The following is a 17095-nucleotide window of genomic DNA, read 5'->3' on the forward strand; positions in this document are numbered from 1 at the left end:
TTGGAAAATACTTCTTCTAATGCTAACCTGTCCAAGTGTCTCGCCATTGATTGTTAACTGTGTACTCCACATGCTCATTGCTTTTTTAAATAAATATCTGAATGTTTTTGCTGACACCAGTTGTTTCTAAACAGTTTAGTATCCATGTGTGAGGCAATGTGTCGAAGGCTTTCTTGTAGTCAATCCATGCAACACTTAGATTTGTTTTTCTTCTCTTGCAGTTTTCTAAAATCATTTTGTCAATCAGCAGCTGGTCTTTTGTGCCTCTGGTGTTCGGGCAATTTCCTTTCTGTTCAACTGGAAGCTGTTTCTTAGTTAATAAGTGTTGCATTACTTCATCTGCTATTATTCCAGTTAATAATTTGAACATGGTTGGCAGGCAGGTTATCGATCTATAATTACTTGGAACTGCATCTTTTGCTGGGTCTTTCATTAGATGGGTTTCCCAGTTGTTAGCCATTGTTCAATATCACCTCCTTGCAAAATGTAATTGAACTGTTTTGATAGTTTTTTATGAAGGCTTGTTAGGTGTTTAAACCAAAAGCCATGCAGTTCATCGTTGCCTGATGCAGTCCAATTTTTAATTTTCTTTGCTCTTTCACTTATTAATTCTAGTGTTATTATTAGATCTTGCATTTGTTGGTTACATTTTTCAACCTCTTTCCTCCGGCCTGCTTTTTTATTACAATCTGTTGGATTGTCCCATAATTTCCCCCAGAATTGCACTGTTTCTTCTTTATTTGGCGTTTCTAGGTTTCTTGCAGTTTCTCCTTCGACTGGAATTGGAGATTCTGCCTGTGTTGTGTAATTCTGGCTTCGTATCTGCTAATCTTCTTTGACACTGCTGTTATTTGCTGCTTTATTATTTCCAGGACTTCTCTAGTTTTCCTTGAATCTAGGTGGAATTTTTGGGTCAGATACTGTTTGGTGTTTTCATTCTTTAGCTTCTTGTCTTTCATATCTTTCAATTTACTAGCATCTGATCTAAGCCTGGCAATTTTATTTTCTAATCTAATCTTCCATTTGGGTGATGTACTACTTTCTTTTTTGACAGGTCCACTGATCTTATATCCGAGCTCTTGTGTTGTTATAGTTGCTGCACTGTACATTAGTTGGTTTGTTTCTTGCAAATTATTGTTTGTTATTTCTGCAAGTGCAGCATTGACATCTTTTAATGCCTGAGCAAGTTGTTTTTTGGCAACTGATTTTAGCGCTAGAAGTCGAACCCTGGTGGTTGTTTGGTTCATGTGCTCAGTTATTTTTTTGCTTTAGTTCTTGTTGCTTTTCTGTTAAACGGCATTCGGGTTTTTTGAGGTGAAGGCAAAGGGGAGATTGCCTGGTTTTGATTTAAGGAGCCATTAACAGATTTCACATATTCCATTTTCTTCAATTTGTCATTTACCACATATGGGTGGTTGTTGTTGTTGTTGTTATTATTATTATGAGTCCTGTTTGCAAGAGAATTACTACAGCTGCTTCTACAAATATTTATATACCACTCTTCAACCAAAGAAGAGCTAGTTTACATAGAAAAACAAATAATATGTAAATAAGATGGTCCCCTATCCCCAGAGGGCTCACAATCTAAAAAGAAACATAAGGCAGATACCAGCAACAGCCACTGGAGGGATACTGTGCTGGGGTTGGATAGGACCAGTTGCTCTCCCCCTGTTAAATATAAGAGAATCACCACTTAAAGGTGACTCTTTACTCAGTTAGCAGGAGTATTAGTCATTATTCATTATCCAGTCATTATTCTATAATTAGCTATTATTCTGGATCAGTTGATCAAGATATAGTTACTGTTCTGGTGATCACCAGAATAACAGGTGCAATTTATTCTGTGTAACATAGCCATAGTGGCTGTTTTGGACGTTTCAGCGAGTGAAGATCATCACCACCTTGCTTCTGGAAGAAGCTGGGCATAGAGAACATCCTTGCATCTGCTTTGGCATGTCTGCACTGGCTACTTATCAGCACCTGAGCCAGCTTCAAAATAGGTCCACAGCATCCACAGGTATGCTGGGCCCTTTACAGCCTGGGCCCAACACTCCTGTGGAGAGGACAAACTATGCCTTTGTGGAATCTCCCTGTTCCTTTATGTCTTTGAGGAAAACTCTGCATCATATATCCTGTGCATGAAATTAAGTCTGCCAGGACATGGGGTATCTCCCTGGTATATAACATTGAGGATACCTGCACTGGGCAGTAGTTTTCAGATGTTTGTCTTCCAGGGAACCCTTTCCGTATCTGCTGAAGAACCCTACAAATTGCAGATGTTTCTGTGGTATATTCCAGCATATTTTGGCCAAGTCAAGGTTCATAGTGGTAGGCAAGCTCCCTTTCATGGAAGCAGGTCTGGCATGACTAACCTCTTCCTTGTAGAACCCATGATGAGATGTCAGAGTTCCCTGGAACACAGTGGTTTGAAAACTACTGACTGTGTAAACCCCACTTGCCATTTTAACTTGGCAAGGAGTCTCAAGGAGAGAACTGTAGGCTACATGGGAGATGTGTGTCTTGAATGTGGTTTCAATGGGCTTCCTCTGAGGGCAGATAATATCACCAAAGCCCATCATATGCCACACCACAGTGTAGGTCTGAACTTTGAACTCAAAATCTCTTGGCAAGTAGCATGTTGGAGAAGCCAGTCCTTCTTGCCCACAAATCCATCTAATAATTCCTCAAGACACATCCAGGTGGCAGCTTCCCACAGCCTCAGTACACAGTATTTGTGTCACTAAACATAAAATGTGGGAAGGAGGACCTTGAAAATGACCAGCCTTTTTTTCATATCTAAGCATAACTCTGCAAAACAGACTGCATGCTCCCCCAGCTGCTGCTGGCATACTGATTCCTGTGTCTAATAGCCATATATCTGTATGTTCATATGATCAAGGACCATGCAACCCAACACACATTGGTTAATATGACGTACGCTAGGGAAGTGGAGGGAAGAGCAATCCTTGGAGGGACTGTAGGAAACACACACCACACACACACACACACACACACACACACACACACACACACACACAATAATGTAAGTGTTACGGGGCTTTTACGCTGTGTCCTGGGCTGCTGCAAACTTGGAAGCCAACCCCAATGCTGGTAAGAACGGGCTGCTGTACAAGCAATGCAATAGCAGCCCCCCCACCCCGCCTCCGCTTCTTGTGTATAGTGTTGTGAATAGTGAGTAGTGTTGCTTGTGTGACTGCAGCTGCCTGTTCTTAACAGTGTGGGGGCTGCCTTCCGAGTCTGCAGCAGCCCCAGGGTGCACAGTGTTACAGTCCCTATGTTCTAAAGACTCCTCCCTCAGAGGGCCAGATCATACTGCTGCTGTCACCTTCTTCCTTGTTCTCCGCTTATGTCTGACAGGATATAAAGGGAGCTCTCTCTTTCAGTCCACAAATCATAAAAACAAAGACAAACACACAGTTTGGACATCAAACTTAAGTTAAAAGCTAAAAATCATGGGTCTGATCAAATTGTACAGCAGTGTTAAGTTTCAAAAAATTAATACATAATTAGTACAATATCACATTGCATTAAGTTTAACGCAGCATGGCCTTTCTGAATAGCTTTGTTCTGATAACTGCCACAAGAAACTTAGCTATATTTTCAGTATTTATTTATATGTTTTTCACATTTATATACCACCCCAACTTGCGTCTCCAGGTGGTTTGCATAATAAAATAAAGTAAATGTAAAATGTGCTGTCGAGTTGATGTCAGCTCCTAGTGACCACAATACAACTGTAAAAATTAAAATGTTTTTTTTAAAAATTACAAATCTCATTAAAAGCTTGGTTGAATAGGTATGTCTTTCGAGTCTTTAAAAGCTGTCAGACAGGGAGCATATTCCAAAGCCTTGGGGTGGCTGCCAAGAAGGTTCAGCCCTGAGCAGACACCAGATGAACCAGTGGCAACCACAGATGGACCTCCTCAGATGATTTAAATAGGTGGTGCTCACCTATGCTCATGACAAAGAAAGCATTCTCTTTAATACTTTCTCTGGGTCCAAGGCCTTTAGGGCTTTGTAGGTGATGACCAGTACTTTGTGTTTTGCATGGAAATGTATCAGCAATCAGTGTTTTAAAATAAAATAAGAGTCTTATAGTCTCTTTGGGTTATCTTGGGGACCAACCTGGCTACCGCATTTTGTGCCAGTTGCGGTTTCTGGACTATGTACAAAGGCAGCTCAACACAGAGCACATTGCCATAGTCAAGTTCACTGAAAAATGTCCATAGGAGCTATACAATCCCATTGTTGTTTGAGATTATCAATCTGTTTGAACTGAGAGGCCAAACTACACATCATGATAATGAGCAATTGACTCTCATGTTAGAATTGCCAGTCCCTTTCTCTCTCTCTGTGTGTGTGTGTGTGTGTGTGTGTGTACACGTACACGTACACACACACAGAGTATATGAGAGAGGGAGAGCGAACAGGCTTCAATGCCTTGTAAAAATTATAGTCTAGGAGGATATGAGCTAATGTTTCTATAGCACCAGAGGTGATAGCAAACTCTTGAATGCCAAGGTAACCCAACCTTCCATAACTGCTGATGACAAATTGATTTAGCCTGGCTATAGAAAAGGCTTTTCTGTACTTGGGATTATTTAATATTGAAAGGAAACATGCAGGCTGCAAATCGGCCTTAGGCTGTAGGTTGAAATATATTGTTGTTGCAGCCCTAACATATGAAGGGCTTCATTAACTTTACTTTCCAGAATTTCCCAAATAATTGCATGTTGTTCATAATTGGTTTCTGTACAAAGTGCTAGAGCCAAGTGCGCCCAGTGAAATTTCCCTTTTAATTCAAATACCATATTTCTTTATCTGATGCATTTGCTCTTCTTTTATACACAAGGATCACATTGTTGCATGCTGGAATTATGTATTTGCTTCTGTCATTTAACTGCAACAGAAGGTGCTTAATTTTTCTCAGTGAACTCTACTAAATGCATTTTTTCCACATCTTTCCTAACCAACAGTGCTTTTAAAGTTGTTAATGAGCAGTAATATGGATGGAATTCTGGAGGCTATTCGAGTCTTTGGTAATCTTTCGCAGTACCATGAAATCTGTGAATTCATTGTACAGAGAAAAGGTGAGTTCCAATCCCATCAGAATTGACCAAGTGATAAAAATGAATACTAGTCTCAGCAGAACAAAGTGTTGTCTGTCTGTCTTTTGAAAGCCTATGCACTACTGCTAGAGAGACAGTTCAGCTTCACACAGGCTGCTAATGGACCTTATTTATTTATTTATTAATCAATCAATCAATCATATTTTACCCCGCCCAAAACTTATGTCTCTGGGCGGTTTACAACAAGATTAAAAAGTAAAAAATTAATTAAAAACAAAAACAAAACAAAACAAAAATTTAAAAGCAAGAAATGTAAAACACAATTTAAAATTTTTAAAACAATATTCTAAAAATAACATTCAAAACAACATCAGTTTAAAGCCTGGGTGAAGAAATGCATCTTTAAGGACTTTTTAAAGGTCAGAGATGGGGAGGCTCTTATTTCACTAGGGAAGTGCATTCCAAAGCCTCGGGGCAGCTATGGAGAAGGCCCCTCCCTGAGTAGCCACCAGACAATTGTGGTGGCAAATGCAGACGGACCTCTCCTGATGATCTCAATGGGCGGTGGGGTTCATTACAAAGAAGCCGTTCTCTTAAAAACCGAGGGATTTTTAAAACCTTGGCATTCAGAATGTAAGGGCTTGTGTTAGCAAGCATGAATTGTCCCCTTTGCTAAAGAAGGTCCACCCTGGTTTGCATTTGAATGGGAGACAAAATGTCTGAGCACTGTAAGCTATTCCTCTTGGGGGATGGGGCTGCTCTGAGAAGAGTTCCTGCATGCAGAGGCACTCTTACCCCTGGGCCGAAGTCCAGGGCCTCCACAGCCCCTCCCCCCCCGGCAAATCCTCTTTAGTATGTCCTGAGCATGATGATGCTTAATTTGCGGGAGAGGGGCATCTCAAAGGCCTTTAGGTCCAGGCTCCAAAATAACCTTGGTGTACCTCTGCATGCTTGCATGCAGGAGGTTCCACGTTCCCTCCCTGGCATCTCCAAACTAGGGCTGAAGAGAGATTCCTTCCTCCAGTCTTGGAGAAGCCACTGCCAGTCTGTGTATACTGAATAATAACAATACTGAGCTAGATGGACCAATGGTCTGATCCAGGAAAAGGCAGCTTCCTATGTCTCCCCCTCCCCACCCGCCACCCCTCCCGGACACACTTTGCCCCAGATCAAGCCACATCAGAGCAGGCAAGTAAACTGCAGCCAGAGTGATAATGGCAAATCTGCATGAGCAGGGCCTCTGTAAAAGTGGCAGATGTCATCAAAAGGGGCAACCATTTCAAGACTTTGGGGGAGGTTCAGTGGCCCATAATACTGACAGCTAAAAATGTAAAGGATAAAGAGAAACCTGTTAACTCAGTCGAAGTGTGACTGAGCTGGAGGTGAAAACATATCTGGAGGTGAATAATTCAGCTTTATTGTGATCATGTTCAACATAAGACACTACCAGCATTTCCTTAAGGATAGGAGAGCAGTATTCCACTATTGTAAACAGGTGCACGTGTCTTGGACACGACTTACATTTGGCACAGTGGTAGTTCAGTGAGTACTGTAAAAATGCTACTTAAAAGATTGTTTTCTGAAATAGTTGTTTCTTGCTGTGCAATCCAGTGTACAAATTCATGATTGCTTTGCTTGATGCCAAACATCAAGATGTTTGCTTTTCGGCCTGTGGAGTTCTTCTCAACCTTACTGTGGATAAAAGTAGACGTGGTATACTGAATGAAGATGGTGGAATCAAAAAGTGAGTTTGGACAACGTCCTTTGCCTCCTCAAGTTGGTTTCCTGATTTCACTTGAGCTCAAATTGGGGAGGGCAGAAATATCCCCCCCCCACCTGTACATTGTTATTGGTATTGTTGTCCACCGCCTAGAGTCTTTGGAGGAGGCAGTATAAAAGAAAAATTTAATAAATAAATATACCACCCCACATACAAATCTCTGGGCGGTTACAGACAGGCTAAAAATATTAGTTTAAAATTAGTCTTGTATATTGCATTTCCTACCTCAAGGTTTTTACTCAATTTTTATGGACAGCAGCACAAAGGCAAGCATTTTTAATGTATTCTCCCCACCCCATCCCACTCAGGCTGATTGATTGTTTAAGAGACTTTGGGCCTACTGACTGGCAGCTGGCTTGTTTGATATGCAAAACTCTGTGGAACTACAGTGAGGACATGACAAGGGCTGTGCCATGCTTTGAAGATGACGACTCCAACACTCTGCTACTTCTCCTTGTGTCTTTCTTAGGTGAGTGACTGGTGCAAAGTAACAATTGTTTTAAGTGCTGTGAGCATTCTTCAGGCTCAGGATAGCTTACAAGCCTTCAGAGCTGCTTTCTGCACTATTTCCACACTGTTCCCCCATCTCTGTGTCCCCTCATTGGTGTGGGCACATATGGATGATTATGTAGAGCTCTAGGTGCTGCTCTCAAAAAGAATGGGGGCAACCAGAACTCTGCACTGTATTCCAGGTATGAGCTGGAAAAGGTGTAGAAACGGGCAAACAAAATGATCAGGAGTGTAGAGCACCTTTATTTAAAACAAAAAAAGCAGCACACTAAAGTGTTTGGAACTTCCTTGTTTAGAGAAAATGATTAGAAAATGAAGACATGATAGAAACTAGTAAAAACATGAATGGTAGAAGTTTTTTCCCCTTTCTCACATAATACTGGAACTCAAGGTCACCTAGTGAAAGTAACAATAGATTCAAAACAAAGAAAATTTCTTGACACAATGCACCATTTGTGGAATGTGCTGCAGCAAGACAGTGATTGCAGATGGCAAGAAAAACAGATCAGACCATTTTTTTGGTGGCGGGGGGGCGGGGTCTATCAACAGCCATTAGTTATGCAAGTTATATGGCCCCTTTATGTCCGGAGGCTGTACATTTTAAGAGTACTAGCTGCTGGAGAGCAAACAGTGGGCGGCAGGGGGCTTGATCCTTTCAGGTTCTGTGTCTAAGCCTATCAAAATAGAATGCTTAGTATTACAGAGTACTAGACTGACACTTGGTCTGCTCTGGCTGGGCTCTTCTGCTTCTCTGTTCTGCAACTTTTGGTTGTGAACTGAAGTGCCAAACCAGGAGTATCTTATTGTTTCAATTTCCTACCTTCTCCTGTGCAAATATCACCTGCACTGTCTTCATTGCATTGTCAGGGAGAGTCATGAAACTTGCATTGTCATCACCTTGCTTTGAAGCTCACACTTTAGTCTTCAGTTTAGTACTATTTTTTAGTATTATTTAACTATTACTTTAGTACTATTACCTAGTACTTACCAATGTGCTATAAACAGCATTGTTAACTGACCAGAGACAGAAATTTGGGGCAGTGTACAAATTTGAGAAATAAATTTAAAAATTCTGAATATGGCAACAATGCATATGGTCATAGGAAGCTGCCATATACTGAGTCAGACCAATGGTCTATCTCACTCAGTATTGTCTTCAGACTGGCAGCGGCTTCTCCAAGTTTGCAGGCAGGAATCTCTCTCAGTCCCATCTGGGAGATGGCAGGGAGGGAACTTGGATCTTAGATGCTCTTCCCAGAACATCTAACTCTTCTCCATCCCCTGAGGGGAATCTCTGCCAGTGCTCACACTTCTTCTAGTCTCCCATTCATATGCAACCAGGGCAGACCCTGCTTAGCTAAGGGGACAAGTCATGCTTGCTACTGCAAGACCAGCTCTCCTCTCTATATAGAGAACATCCACCCAGATTGTTGCATGAATGGCTTGAGTGTGATACTATTGGACTGATTGAGACATCACCCCTCTCACTGCAGATGAAGAATTAGCACTGGATTACAGTTTTGACAGCGATTTAAGAGATTATCATAAACTTTATTGGGAAATGGAATTCAAGCCTGTGGCACAGAAGCTTCTTCAAAGAATTCAAAAGTGAAATGCCTCCCCTAAGCCATTACTTCATTTTAAAGGTGGGTGTTGAGTATCAGTATGACTCTTCAGCAGCTGTTTATGCAAACTACCACCAAAGTACTTCATGAGGCTGTTTCCATGGAAAGTAGCTCTGGATAGATTATTTTTGTATGCAGCTTGCACATACATTGTGCAAAACTTTACTTAGCTTTCTCGTGCCATAAAAATAAACCAACTGCACCCTCTGGACTGAATGTCTTTGAAAATTTTGTCTACATCAATGGTGTAACTTTGTTAGGGTGAAAATGTTACAGGCATATTTTAGAAAATGATGGATAAGGCCTGACTTGAAACAGCAATATGTTGATTAAACTCAGACAATAGAAAATGAAATGTAAGCAGAAGATTAACCACCATTGTTTTCTCTCAATCATTAATTCCCCTTTAAAATCAGGGTTTTTTGCTGGAGAGCCTTAGAACATAAGAACATAGGAAGCTGCCATATATTGAGTCAGACCAGTGGTCCATCTAGCTCAGTATTGTCTACACAGACTGGCAGCGGCTTCTCCAAGGTTGCAGGCAGGAATCTCTCTCAGCCCTATCTTGGAGATGCCAGGGAAGGAACTTGGAGCCTAGATGCTCTTCCCAGAGCAGTTCCATCCCCTAAGGGCTGGAGTGCTCTTACAGCGCTCACACTTCTAGTCTCCCTTTCATATGCAACCAGGGTGGATCCTGCTTAGCTTAAGGGGACAAGTCATGCTTGCTACCACAAGACCAGCTCTCTTCCCAGAAGCAACTCCTCTAGCTGCAACTCTAGTTTTAAGTTACGGCAGCCACATTATACCTTCTAGATACATCTTTATTACCCCATGCAGACTCAAATCTGCATTACCAAGCATTTTATCTTTCGGGAAACCTCCCCTGCTTTACGCAATATGCCTGGCTACCTTTCACAAGTGATGCTTCTCCTGCTTGAGAGGTTAGCATGGCCCATCTGGCTAGTGCCAGAGCAGACAACCCCTACCCTGCAACTAGACTCTACTGCTGTACGCCTATCATGGCACAGTTGTTGGTATTGCTTGCCCCTTTATTTTAAATATTTATGCCCTGTCTTGCCCTAAAGACTCCAAGCAGCTTAGCTCCTTCAGTGTTCTTACCCCTCAAATTGAGAGGGCTTTTCCCTCACATCATGTGAATTTTAACAGTGCCCTTTTTGAATGGCACACGTGCATCCAAGCAACAAGGCTTTTGCAAAAACATATCAATTACACAAGAGATTTGGCAGGAGGTGGTGACAAATGATTGTGTGGCAAGTGCACATGGTCATGGAAGAAAGAATGAGCAATCTGGAAGTCCAGCCTAGTGATATCAAAGGGTTACTTCCCTACAGTGAGGAGACTCATGCCAGTCCCCAAAATTTAATGGAGAAACAATTGATGGAATTGCCACAATTAAAAATGCACTTCAGAACAGAATGCATCTATTTGCAGGCAATACCAATGCTGTGTTTGTCAACCGAATGTTGACAAACTTGGTAGGACAAGCAGAGCCCATACCTAGCCCCTAGTTTAACAAGAGTGTGCTAGACAGGGTCACTCCAAGCTAAAAAACCCACTTGGTTTCCACACTTTAATCTGGCTGTGCCAGAGTACATGTGCTGCTTTGTAGCGATGAATCTCCTGCTACTAGATAGCACCAGCGTTCTAAGGATTAGGGAACTTGAATCTAGCCCATCCGTCATGTGGGCAACCTGCTGCACATTGGAGGATGTCTGTCAACCCTGTCCCTCCACCCACATTCTCTATTATAGGCTATAGCTTTTCAAGTTAGGTTTGTATCAACCCATATTTGGTAAAACTGGGGCTGGATTAGTGTATTAGTGGCTTCAATGAAGCTGCAGGAACAACCCTCCCCCCCCCAGCCCTGATTTACCAGGATGAAGGCAGGAATTTGTTCCAGATAGCCTAGAACTTGTCATAATATTTTACCTTTGTCCACCTATTCTGGAAGTATCACTCATTAAAATATGGCCAAAAAAATTAAGGATTATATGTTTACAAAAACATGGAGAATAAGCAAAAATTAAGTGGAGAAGTACTTTCAGTTCAGTTTCTAAGGTATGCAAATAGTTGAACTTGTACACCCCTTCCCACAGTACTATAAATATCCTATTGTACTTCCCTTTTAGAAGTGCAAAGTACCAGGTAGAATTTAAATCACCAAGATAAAAGGTTAATTAGAATGGATTAAATCAAAGTTTCCAGTTTAGATATTTCCCAGCTAAAAATGCACACTAACTGGCAGATTGGTAGGTAAAGTCAAATATTTATAATTAGAATACCAACACTAAGCTGTTTGTAGAGCTCAAGTAGCTACTAGGCATAGATCTAAAAGATCGCCAGGGATTTGCCTGTCCCTAGTGCCCAGCATTAAATTCCAACAGAAGTACATGAACTATTGTGCAATATGAAGGTGTCTTCTTACAGTTTTATTTACAAAGGAAAGCAGCCCTTAGTGGGTAATGCATTCAGCTTTAAGGTATTTGCATTCAGATTTTTTGAGAAAATATTTAGAAAATAGATTTGACAGCTTTGATAAGAGAAGTTGATTACTTTATATCAAGGCTTTAGGAGAACGTTGGAAAGTCTTTATATGACTTTAGTACAGCAAACCGCCTGTTCAGTGACGAGGTGGATAAAATACTCAAACATATGCACAAAAGACCATTATAATTGGGGATGATGAGAGTTGTAGTCCAACAACATCTGGGGGGCTCAAGGTTGAGAATGCCAGTACTAAGGCACATTTTACTGAAGCTATTTAAGCTATTCAGATGTCTGTGGAAGTATTTTACATCACTTTGTGTTAGAGCTTGCATTAGCTCCTTGGAAATGGAGGTTTTAGTTTCAAGAATTGTCAAGTTTACTTTCCCCCTCACCTCTTTTTGTGAAAACACTGCAAAATAAAAAGAATCAGATTCTCTGATACAATATCAAAGTAGGAAGCATGTGCTTTTCATAGTATCCTTGAAGAACTGAGAATATCTTTGTGTGGACAGATTACCAAACCTTGCTGCTGGCAGCTGAACAAGGTCTGTAAAGTGAATAGGTTACTAGACTTCATAGGTGATATGCATACATCAGGGAGTGGGATGCCTTCGCCAAAGCCAATATAAGACCTGAACATTTGGCCTATGATTTTTGGATCAGCATAAACCTTGTACTTTTGACCAGAGGAAACAGCAGATGCTTCCTGTTAAACTGTCAAGGGTTACGGTGCAGCTTTTTGTTCTTTCCCTTCAACACAATTATACAGTAGTTGAGGGCCAAAACCCCCACTCTTTTTTGCTGTGGGCAATACTAGTTCAATAAAAAGCCTGAAACAAGGTCAGAGGAAAAGTTTTATTTTAATAGTTCAGTAATACTGACATTTCAGAGCAGTTCATGCTCATACAAAAGTATCCATGTATTTTCCAAAAACAGCTGTATACCAATCAGTTTAATAGTATTTTCTGTTTTACGACATGAGCTGCTGCTGACAGACCATAGCTATGGATGGGTAAGCAAGGTAACAAGGGGCTGCCCGACAGTCTGAAAGCCTATTCCCATACCTTAGTAGCTTCTAGGAACAATGGAGGAGATACAAGGATGGACACTGTTTGGTATTTAACATGTCACATAGTTGCAGTCTAAGCAGCTCTGAAAATTCTACCCCTCCTCACTCTGATTTAGCCACACCACTGTGAACAAGTTTAGGGCAGTAGCTTTTTTAAAAAAAGCTAAACAGCAGCAAGAAGTTCCTGTTACAATTAAAACTGAGCGTGAAGTACACTTCAGTTTAAAGTTATGAGCAAGAGCTTTCTCTAACACTGTATAAAAGGTGCTGAGACAGTAAGCATTGCTTGCTGTCTCTTTCATTCTACCAGCAAGTACAGCAGTATCAGGACATTTCTAAAAACAATCATTCTTGCATCAAAAGCAGAAGTCCTCTTAAAATCCTCCTTGTGCTCTGCATTTTGTTTTCTACTTGCCACAATACAAGATTTGCATAATTAACTACTTTCTGCCACAAATCATAGTTTCCTGTGCTTATCAGAAGCAGGCTGTAGTGATCAGGGAGCATCTCTGCACAATACCGCTGTTGTCCAACCACCGAGTTCAATGGCGGCAGTGATTCCCATCAAGTGAAGAGCTGAAACTAGAAGAGTTATGGCACAATGGAGCTCATAGCTTTTAGCCACCACTGGTTCTGGAGCTCATTAGCATGCCTTTGTAGGCAGCAGCTGCTGTACCTTCCATCATTGTTAGTCAGCCAAAGATTTCAGGTCATGTAGCGAGTAATGGCTCTCAGAGCATAAAGCAGTTCAGCCTGCATCCGTGCTTCTATGAGAAGCAAATTGACATGAACCTTTAAAAAAACCACACACACACAATGAGTGACTTGAAGTGTTTTTTTTTTTTGTTCACAGAATTGCATTAAGGCGTGCAAAAATTCTACCATTAATGCTTCAACTATGGGCTAGGTCATTTGTTGGCTGCCTCCTGGAGCATATAAGGTCACTGGTGGTTTCGTGTTCAGGCAAGGATCCTATGAAAGAACTAATTATATGAATTGTTGCCTCTATATGGAGGACTGTACCTACAGCTCATGACATTTGTGCAATTCATAAGGGCTCATTGGCCTGTGAGCCCAACAACAATTGCATGGTAGCTGCTATTTTTCTTATCAACTGGCTCTGGATCTACATCAGAGTATGCATGTTTCCCCATCTGTTAACAGTAATTATTGCTTGAAGATGTAGCTGTAGCTACAAGGATCCAAGTTCTTTAAGCATGGCCTAGATAAAATGCTTTCTTTTAAAATGATTCTATGGTGTGTGTGGGGGTGGGGTGGGGGAGAGGAGAATAGTAAACCATGAATATCTTCCTCTTTACAAAATGGAAGGCAAGGGGTAATATACATCCCTACTGTGTTAAGAGATCTTCCCACACAACACAGAAGCACTTTGAGGCCTAATTCCTGGTCCAAGAGTGAGTTGCTAGGTACTGGCTTCCCTTAACAAGGTTTTCACATAGTTCTGTAAAGTTTAACTGAATTGACTAATGTCTGAACAACTGTTCCAAACTTCAGTCTCCCATACTAGATAGGAATTCAAACATTTTACTCATTGGAAAAAGTATAAAGTTTCATTTGTAATAGAGACACAAGATTAAATTGTGATTCCCATTAACTTAAGCAAGCAAAATAAATGCTCGAAGGCCTCAGTATCTGAAATTCTGTCTAGCAGCATTACTACTCAATCTAGCAAGTCACAAAAGGAGTATACCTTCTCAGAGTGTTTGAATTGCCTCCAGAAGCTATCATACATTCTATTTGTGGTCTTCTCTGGAGTGCAGACCACGGTTTTGATGTAAACTTTAAAGCTGCGGTCGAGTAGCTGGTTAATTTCACCATAATCGTAATCATCATATCTACAGAATGGAACAAACATGTGCTCATTTTTGCATCACCGGGCTTTATATTCCTCCCAAAACCAAGATTTGGGGTATCATATAGTTACACAAGCTAGCCAACAACATCCATGCAGTAGCCTTCTCAATACTGTCTTTCTCCCTAGATGCAGGCAAGGAAGGAAAACACCACATTGTACATGCAAACAACACACTGTACTCTTCATCCCTGCCACTTCCCACAGTTCCATTAAGTAGTTCCCTAGAAGGCTGCTTCCTCTGTGCCAAGACAGACTGAATGTCCAACCCTACTGTGCTGCAGATTTCTTCTTCTATTACAAATCTTTATATACTGTTTTCCTACAAAAGTTCTCAAAGTGGTTTATATCGCATAATAAATCAGATGCTTCCTTGTCCCCAAAAGGCTTGGGTTCACAATCTAAAAAGAAACAAGGTGGTACCAGCAACAACTGCTGGACGGATGCTGGGGTTGGATAGTGCCCAGCCCAGTTGTTCTGTCTATCTGCCCTGCTACTGTCTATCTACTTCTTCCTTGACCAATTTCAAATTCCTAAATGGTTTATCCGAGCCATGAGGCTGGGAGAAACACATGACCCTCATCTCAAAGCTTGCTTTTAAAAAACCCCAAACAATTTAAGCTGACAAGCCTTGCTGCGGTACTACTGCTAAGTAGGGATGTGCATGGAACTGGTTCCATGCACTCCTGGGAGTGTGGGGGGTTGCTTTAAGGTGCAGGAAGGGTGTCTTTACCTCGCCCACTGGTGCTGCTGTCAAAATCGCTGACACAGAGTGGCTGTATGCCCTCTTGCCACCCCGGTCATCGTAATTCCGGAAGTGGCTGGCACACATGTGTAATGCGTGCATGTGCGCCAGCCACTTTGGGTATTACGCTGACCAGGGTGGCAAGAGGGTATAGAGCTGCTCTGTGTCAGTGATTTTGACAGCAGCGCTGGTGGAGGAAACGTGGCAGGGGAGGTAAGGACACCCTCCTCACGCTTTAAAGCAACCCCCTTCCCACCTCGAATGCCAGTCTTTCAAACTGGTGCGTGCACACCCCTACTACTAAGCCAGTTGCTGCCTAGTGTTGAGCAACTATGAACCTTTGCCCTGAAGATCTGATAACCTTGATAAAAAGTTTCTAACAGCTACTACTTTCTATCCAATTCATATGCAATCATGACTACTGTTGCTTGAGACAATGAGGCTATTCACATGCACAGGCAAAAGTGGGCTAAGGAAGCACAGCCCGGTCTTGCTGGCACATATGAACTGCTGGAAGCTGTGCGAACTGCTGAAAGCTGCGCGGCTCCTGGTGGCAGCAAACCTGCTTAGGGAGCCTGCTGCTCAGCCCAGGTTTTGGGTACGAGGCCACCCAGAAACTGGGCTAACTGATCATGTGTGAGTACCATGCGCCACCTACACATGGATAGCCTCCCAGCCTGAGTCGAGAGGCTCCCCATAATACACCGTAATGCATCATGGGTGTTCTGGGAGTTTCCTGGTCCCCAAAACTCCCAGCCAGGAGAAAAAGGGTCGTCTGCAGGTAAAGCAAGCATTTTGCAGCCCTCCCCGCACACCTCTTTTAGCTCTTTCTCCAAGCGGGAGAAGAGGCTCAACATAAATTTAGACATAGAATCTTAGTTTAGATTCACTCTTATAACCTGTATTGACAACATTTGTGTGCAACTCATCATACCAGCAGTATTTACCAGAATTAACTGGTGTATGGCAGTATCTTAACTAAAGCTGACTAAAACAGATAATGGAACCAACCTTATTCCAAACATACAGTGGATATAATTCCAAATTGCCCGTCTAAGCATTGAAGTATCCACATCTTTATGCATGGCCATTGTGTTGTAAGTCAAGTTGTAGGCAATCTGAAACTTCTCATCTATCAGTTGCCCCACATCTGGATAGAGACGATTTACCAATGAATATCCATGGTCTTCCCACGAATAGTCCTTAAAACAAAAGAGCAGGCACATAAGTGCAAGTTCCTAAGGAAGATGACAAGCACTTAAAAACTAAACTTGAAAAACTGATTTTAATTGCTTGATAAAAATCTTTTTATATTCTTAGGGCAATAATAAAGTTCTCCTAATGAACTAAGTGTAATTTACAAGTACTGATTACACTGTCCATTCTCCCAATCTTACTGCTTGTTGAAAGTTTGCAATGTAGGACCTACCTGAACATGGAAGGTAGGCACATGCATTCCATGCCTAGAGAAATCCTTATAACCATAGCTAGTATCTTCGAAGTGCCGAGACACATCTCTTGTTGGTGGCAATTCTTCATCCTCTGTTAACAGCAGTACAAGATGATTCACAAAAATAGAACACACAAAAGCCTAGAAGCAAATTGCTGAAATATAATGGATGCAATTTCACAGTAGGCACTTTTTCTGGACTACAGAAACTTTCTAAACATTCTTCCCACGAATAGTCCTTAAAACAAAAGAGCAGGCACATAAGTGCAAATTTCCAAGGAAGATGACAAGGTCACCTAGCATCATTTAAACATTCTAAAGAACTGATAGTTCTTTAGAATGAATTTTTAAATACATGCAGCAGGATTGTTCTTTAATATTTAGTTGTGTCCTCAAGTCATTGTTGACTCCTGGCGACCACAGAGCCATGTGGTTTTCTTTGGTA

At 41.5% G+C, this 17095-nt stretch overlaps 2 protein-coding genes across 15 annotated transcripts in view; one reads left to right on the top strand and one right to left on the bottom strand.

The window, feature by feature from the left end:
- Positions 1-17095, top strand: part of ARMC2 (armadillo repeat containing 2) — an 85157-nt gene that overhangs the window by 65725 nt on the left and 2337 nt on the right. For 4 of the 7 annotated variants that reach the window (XM_053297136.1, XM_053296872.1, XM_053297209.1 and 1 more), the window contains exons 15-18: positions 4998-5111; positions 6702-6834; positions 7179-7339; positions 8874-9216. In XM_053297136.1, the coding sequence (XP_053153111.1) occupies positions 4998-5111; positions 6702-6834; positions 7179-7339; positions 8874-8992 (527 nt within the window). In that variant the 3' untranslated portion in view covers positions 8993-9216. Of the gene's footprint in view, positions 1-4997; positions 5112-6701; positions 6835-7178; positions 7340-8873; positions 9217-13435; positions 14222-17095 lie in introns of those variants that run through there. The other 3 variants (XM_053297051.1, XM_053297320.1, XM_053296959.1) reach the window with 3 other exon arrangements.
- Positions 12355-17095, bottom strand: part of SESN1 (sestrin 1) — a 70556-nt gene continuing 65815 nt past the window's right edge. For 7 of the 8 annotated variants that reach the window (XM_053297451.1, XM_053297535.1, XM_053297618.1 and 4 more), the window contains exons 7-10: positions 16630-16742; positions 16212-16402; positions 14294-14438; positions 12355-13374 (exon numbers count right to left, since the gene is read on the bottom strand). In XM_053297451.1, the coding sequence (XP_053153426.1) occupies positions 13288-13374; positions 14294-14438; positions 16212-16402; positions 16630-16742 (536 nt within the window). In that variant the 3' untranslated portion in view covers positions 12355-13287. The other variant, XM_053297796.1, reaches the window with a different exon arrangement.

Source organism: Hemicordylus capensis, chromosome 1 (genome assembly GCF_027244095.1).
Source record: "Hemicordylus capensis ecotype Gifberg chromosome 1, rHemCap1.1.pri, whole genome shotgun sequence".
NCBI classification, from domain to species: Eukaryota; Metazoa; Chordata; class Lepidosauria; order Squamata; family Cordylidae; genus Hemicordylus; species Hemicordylus capensis.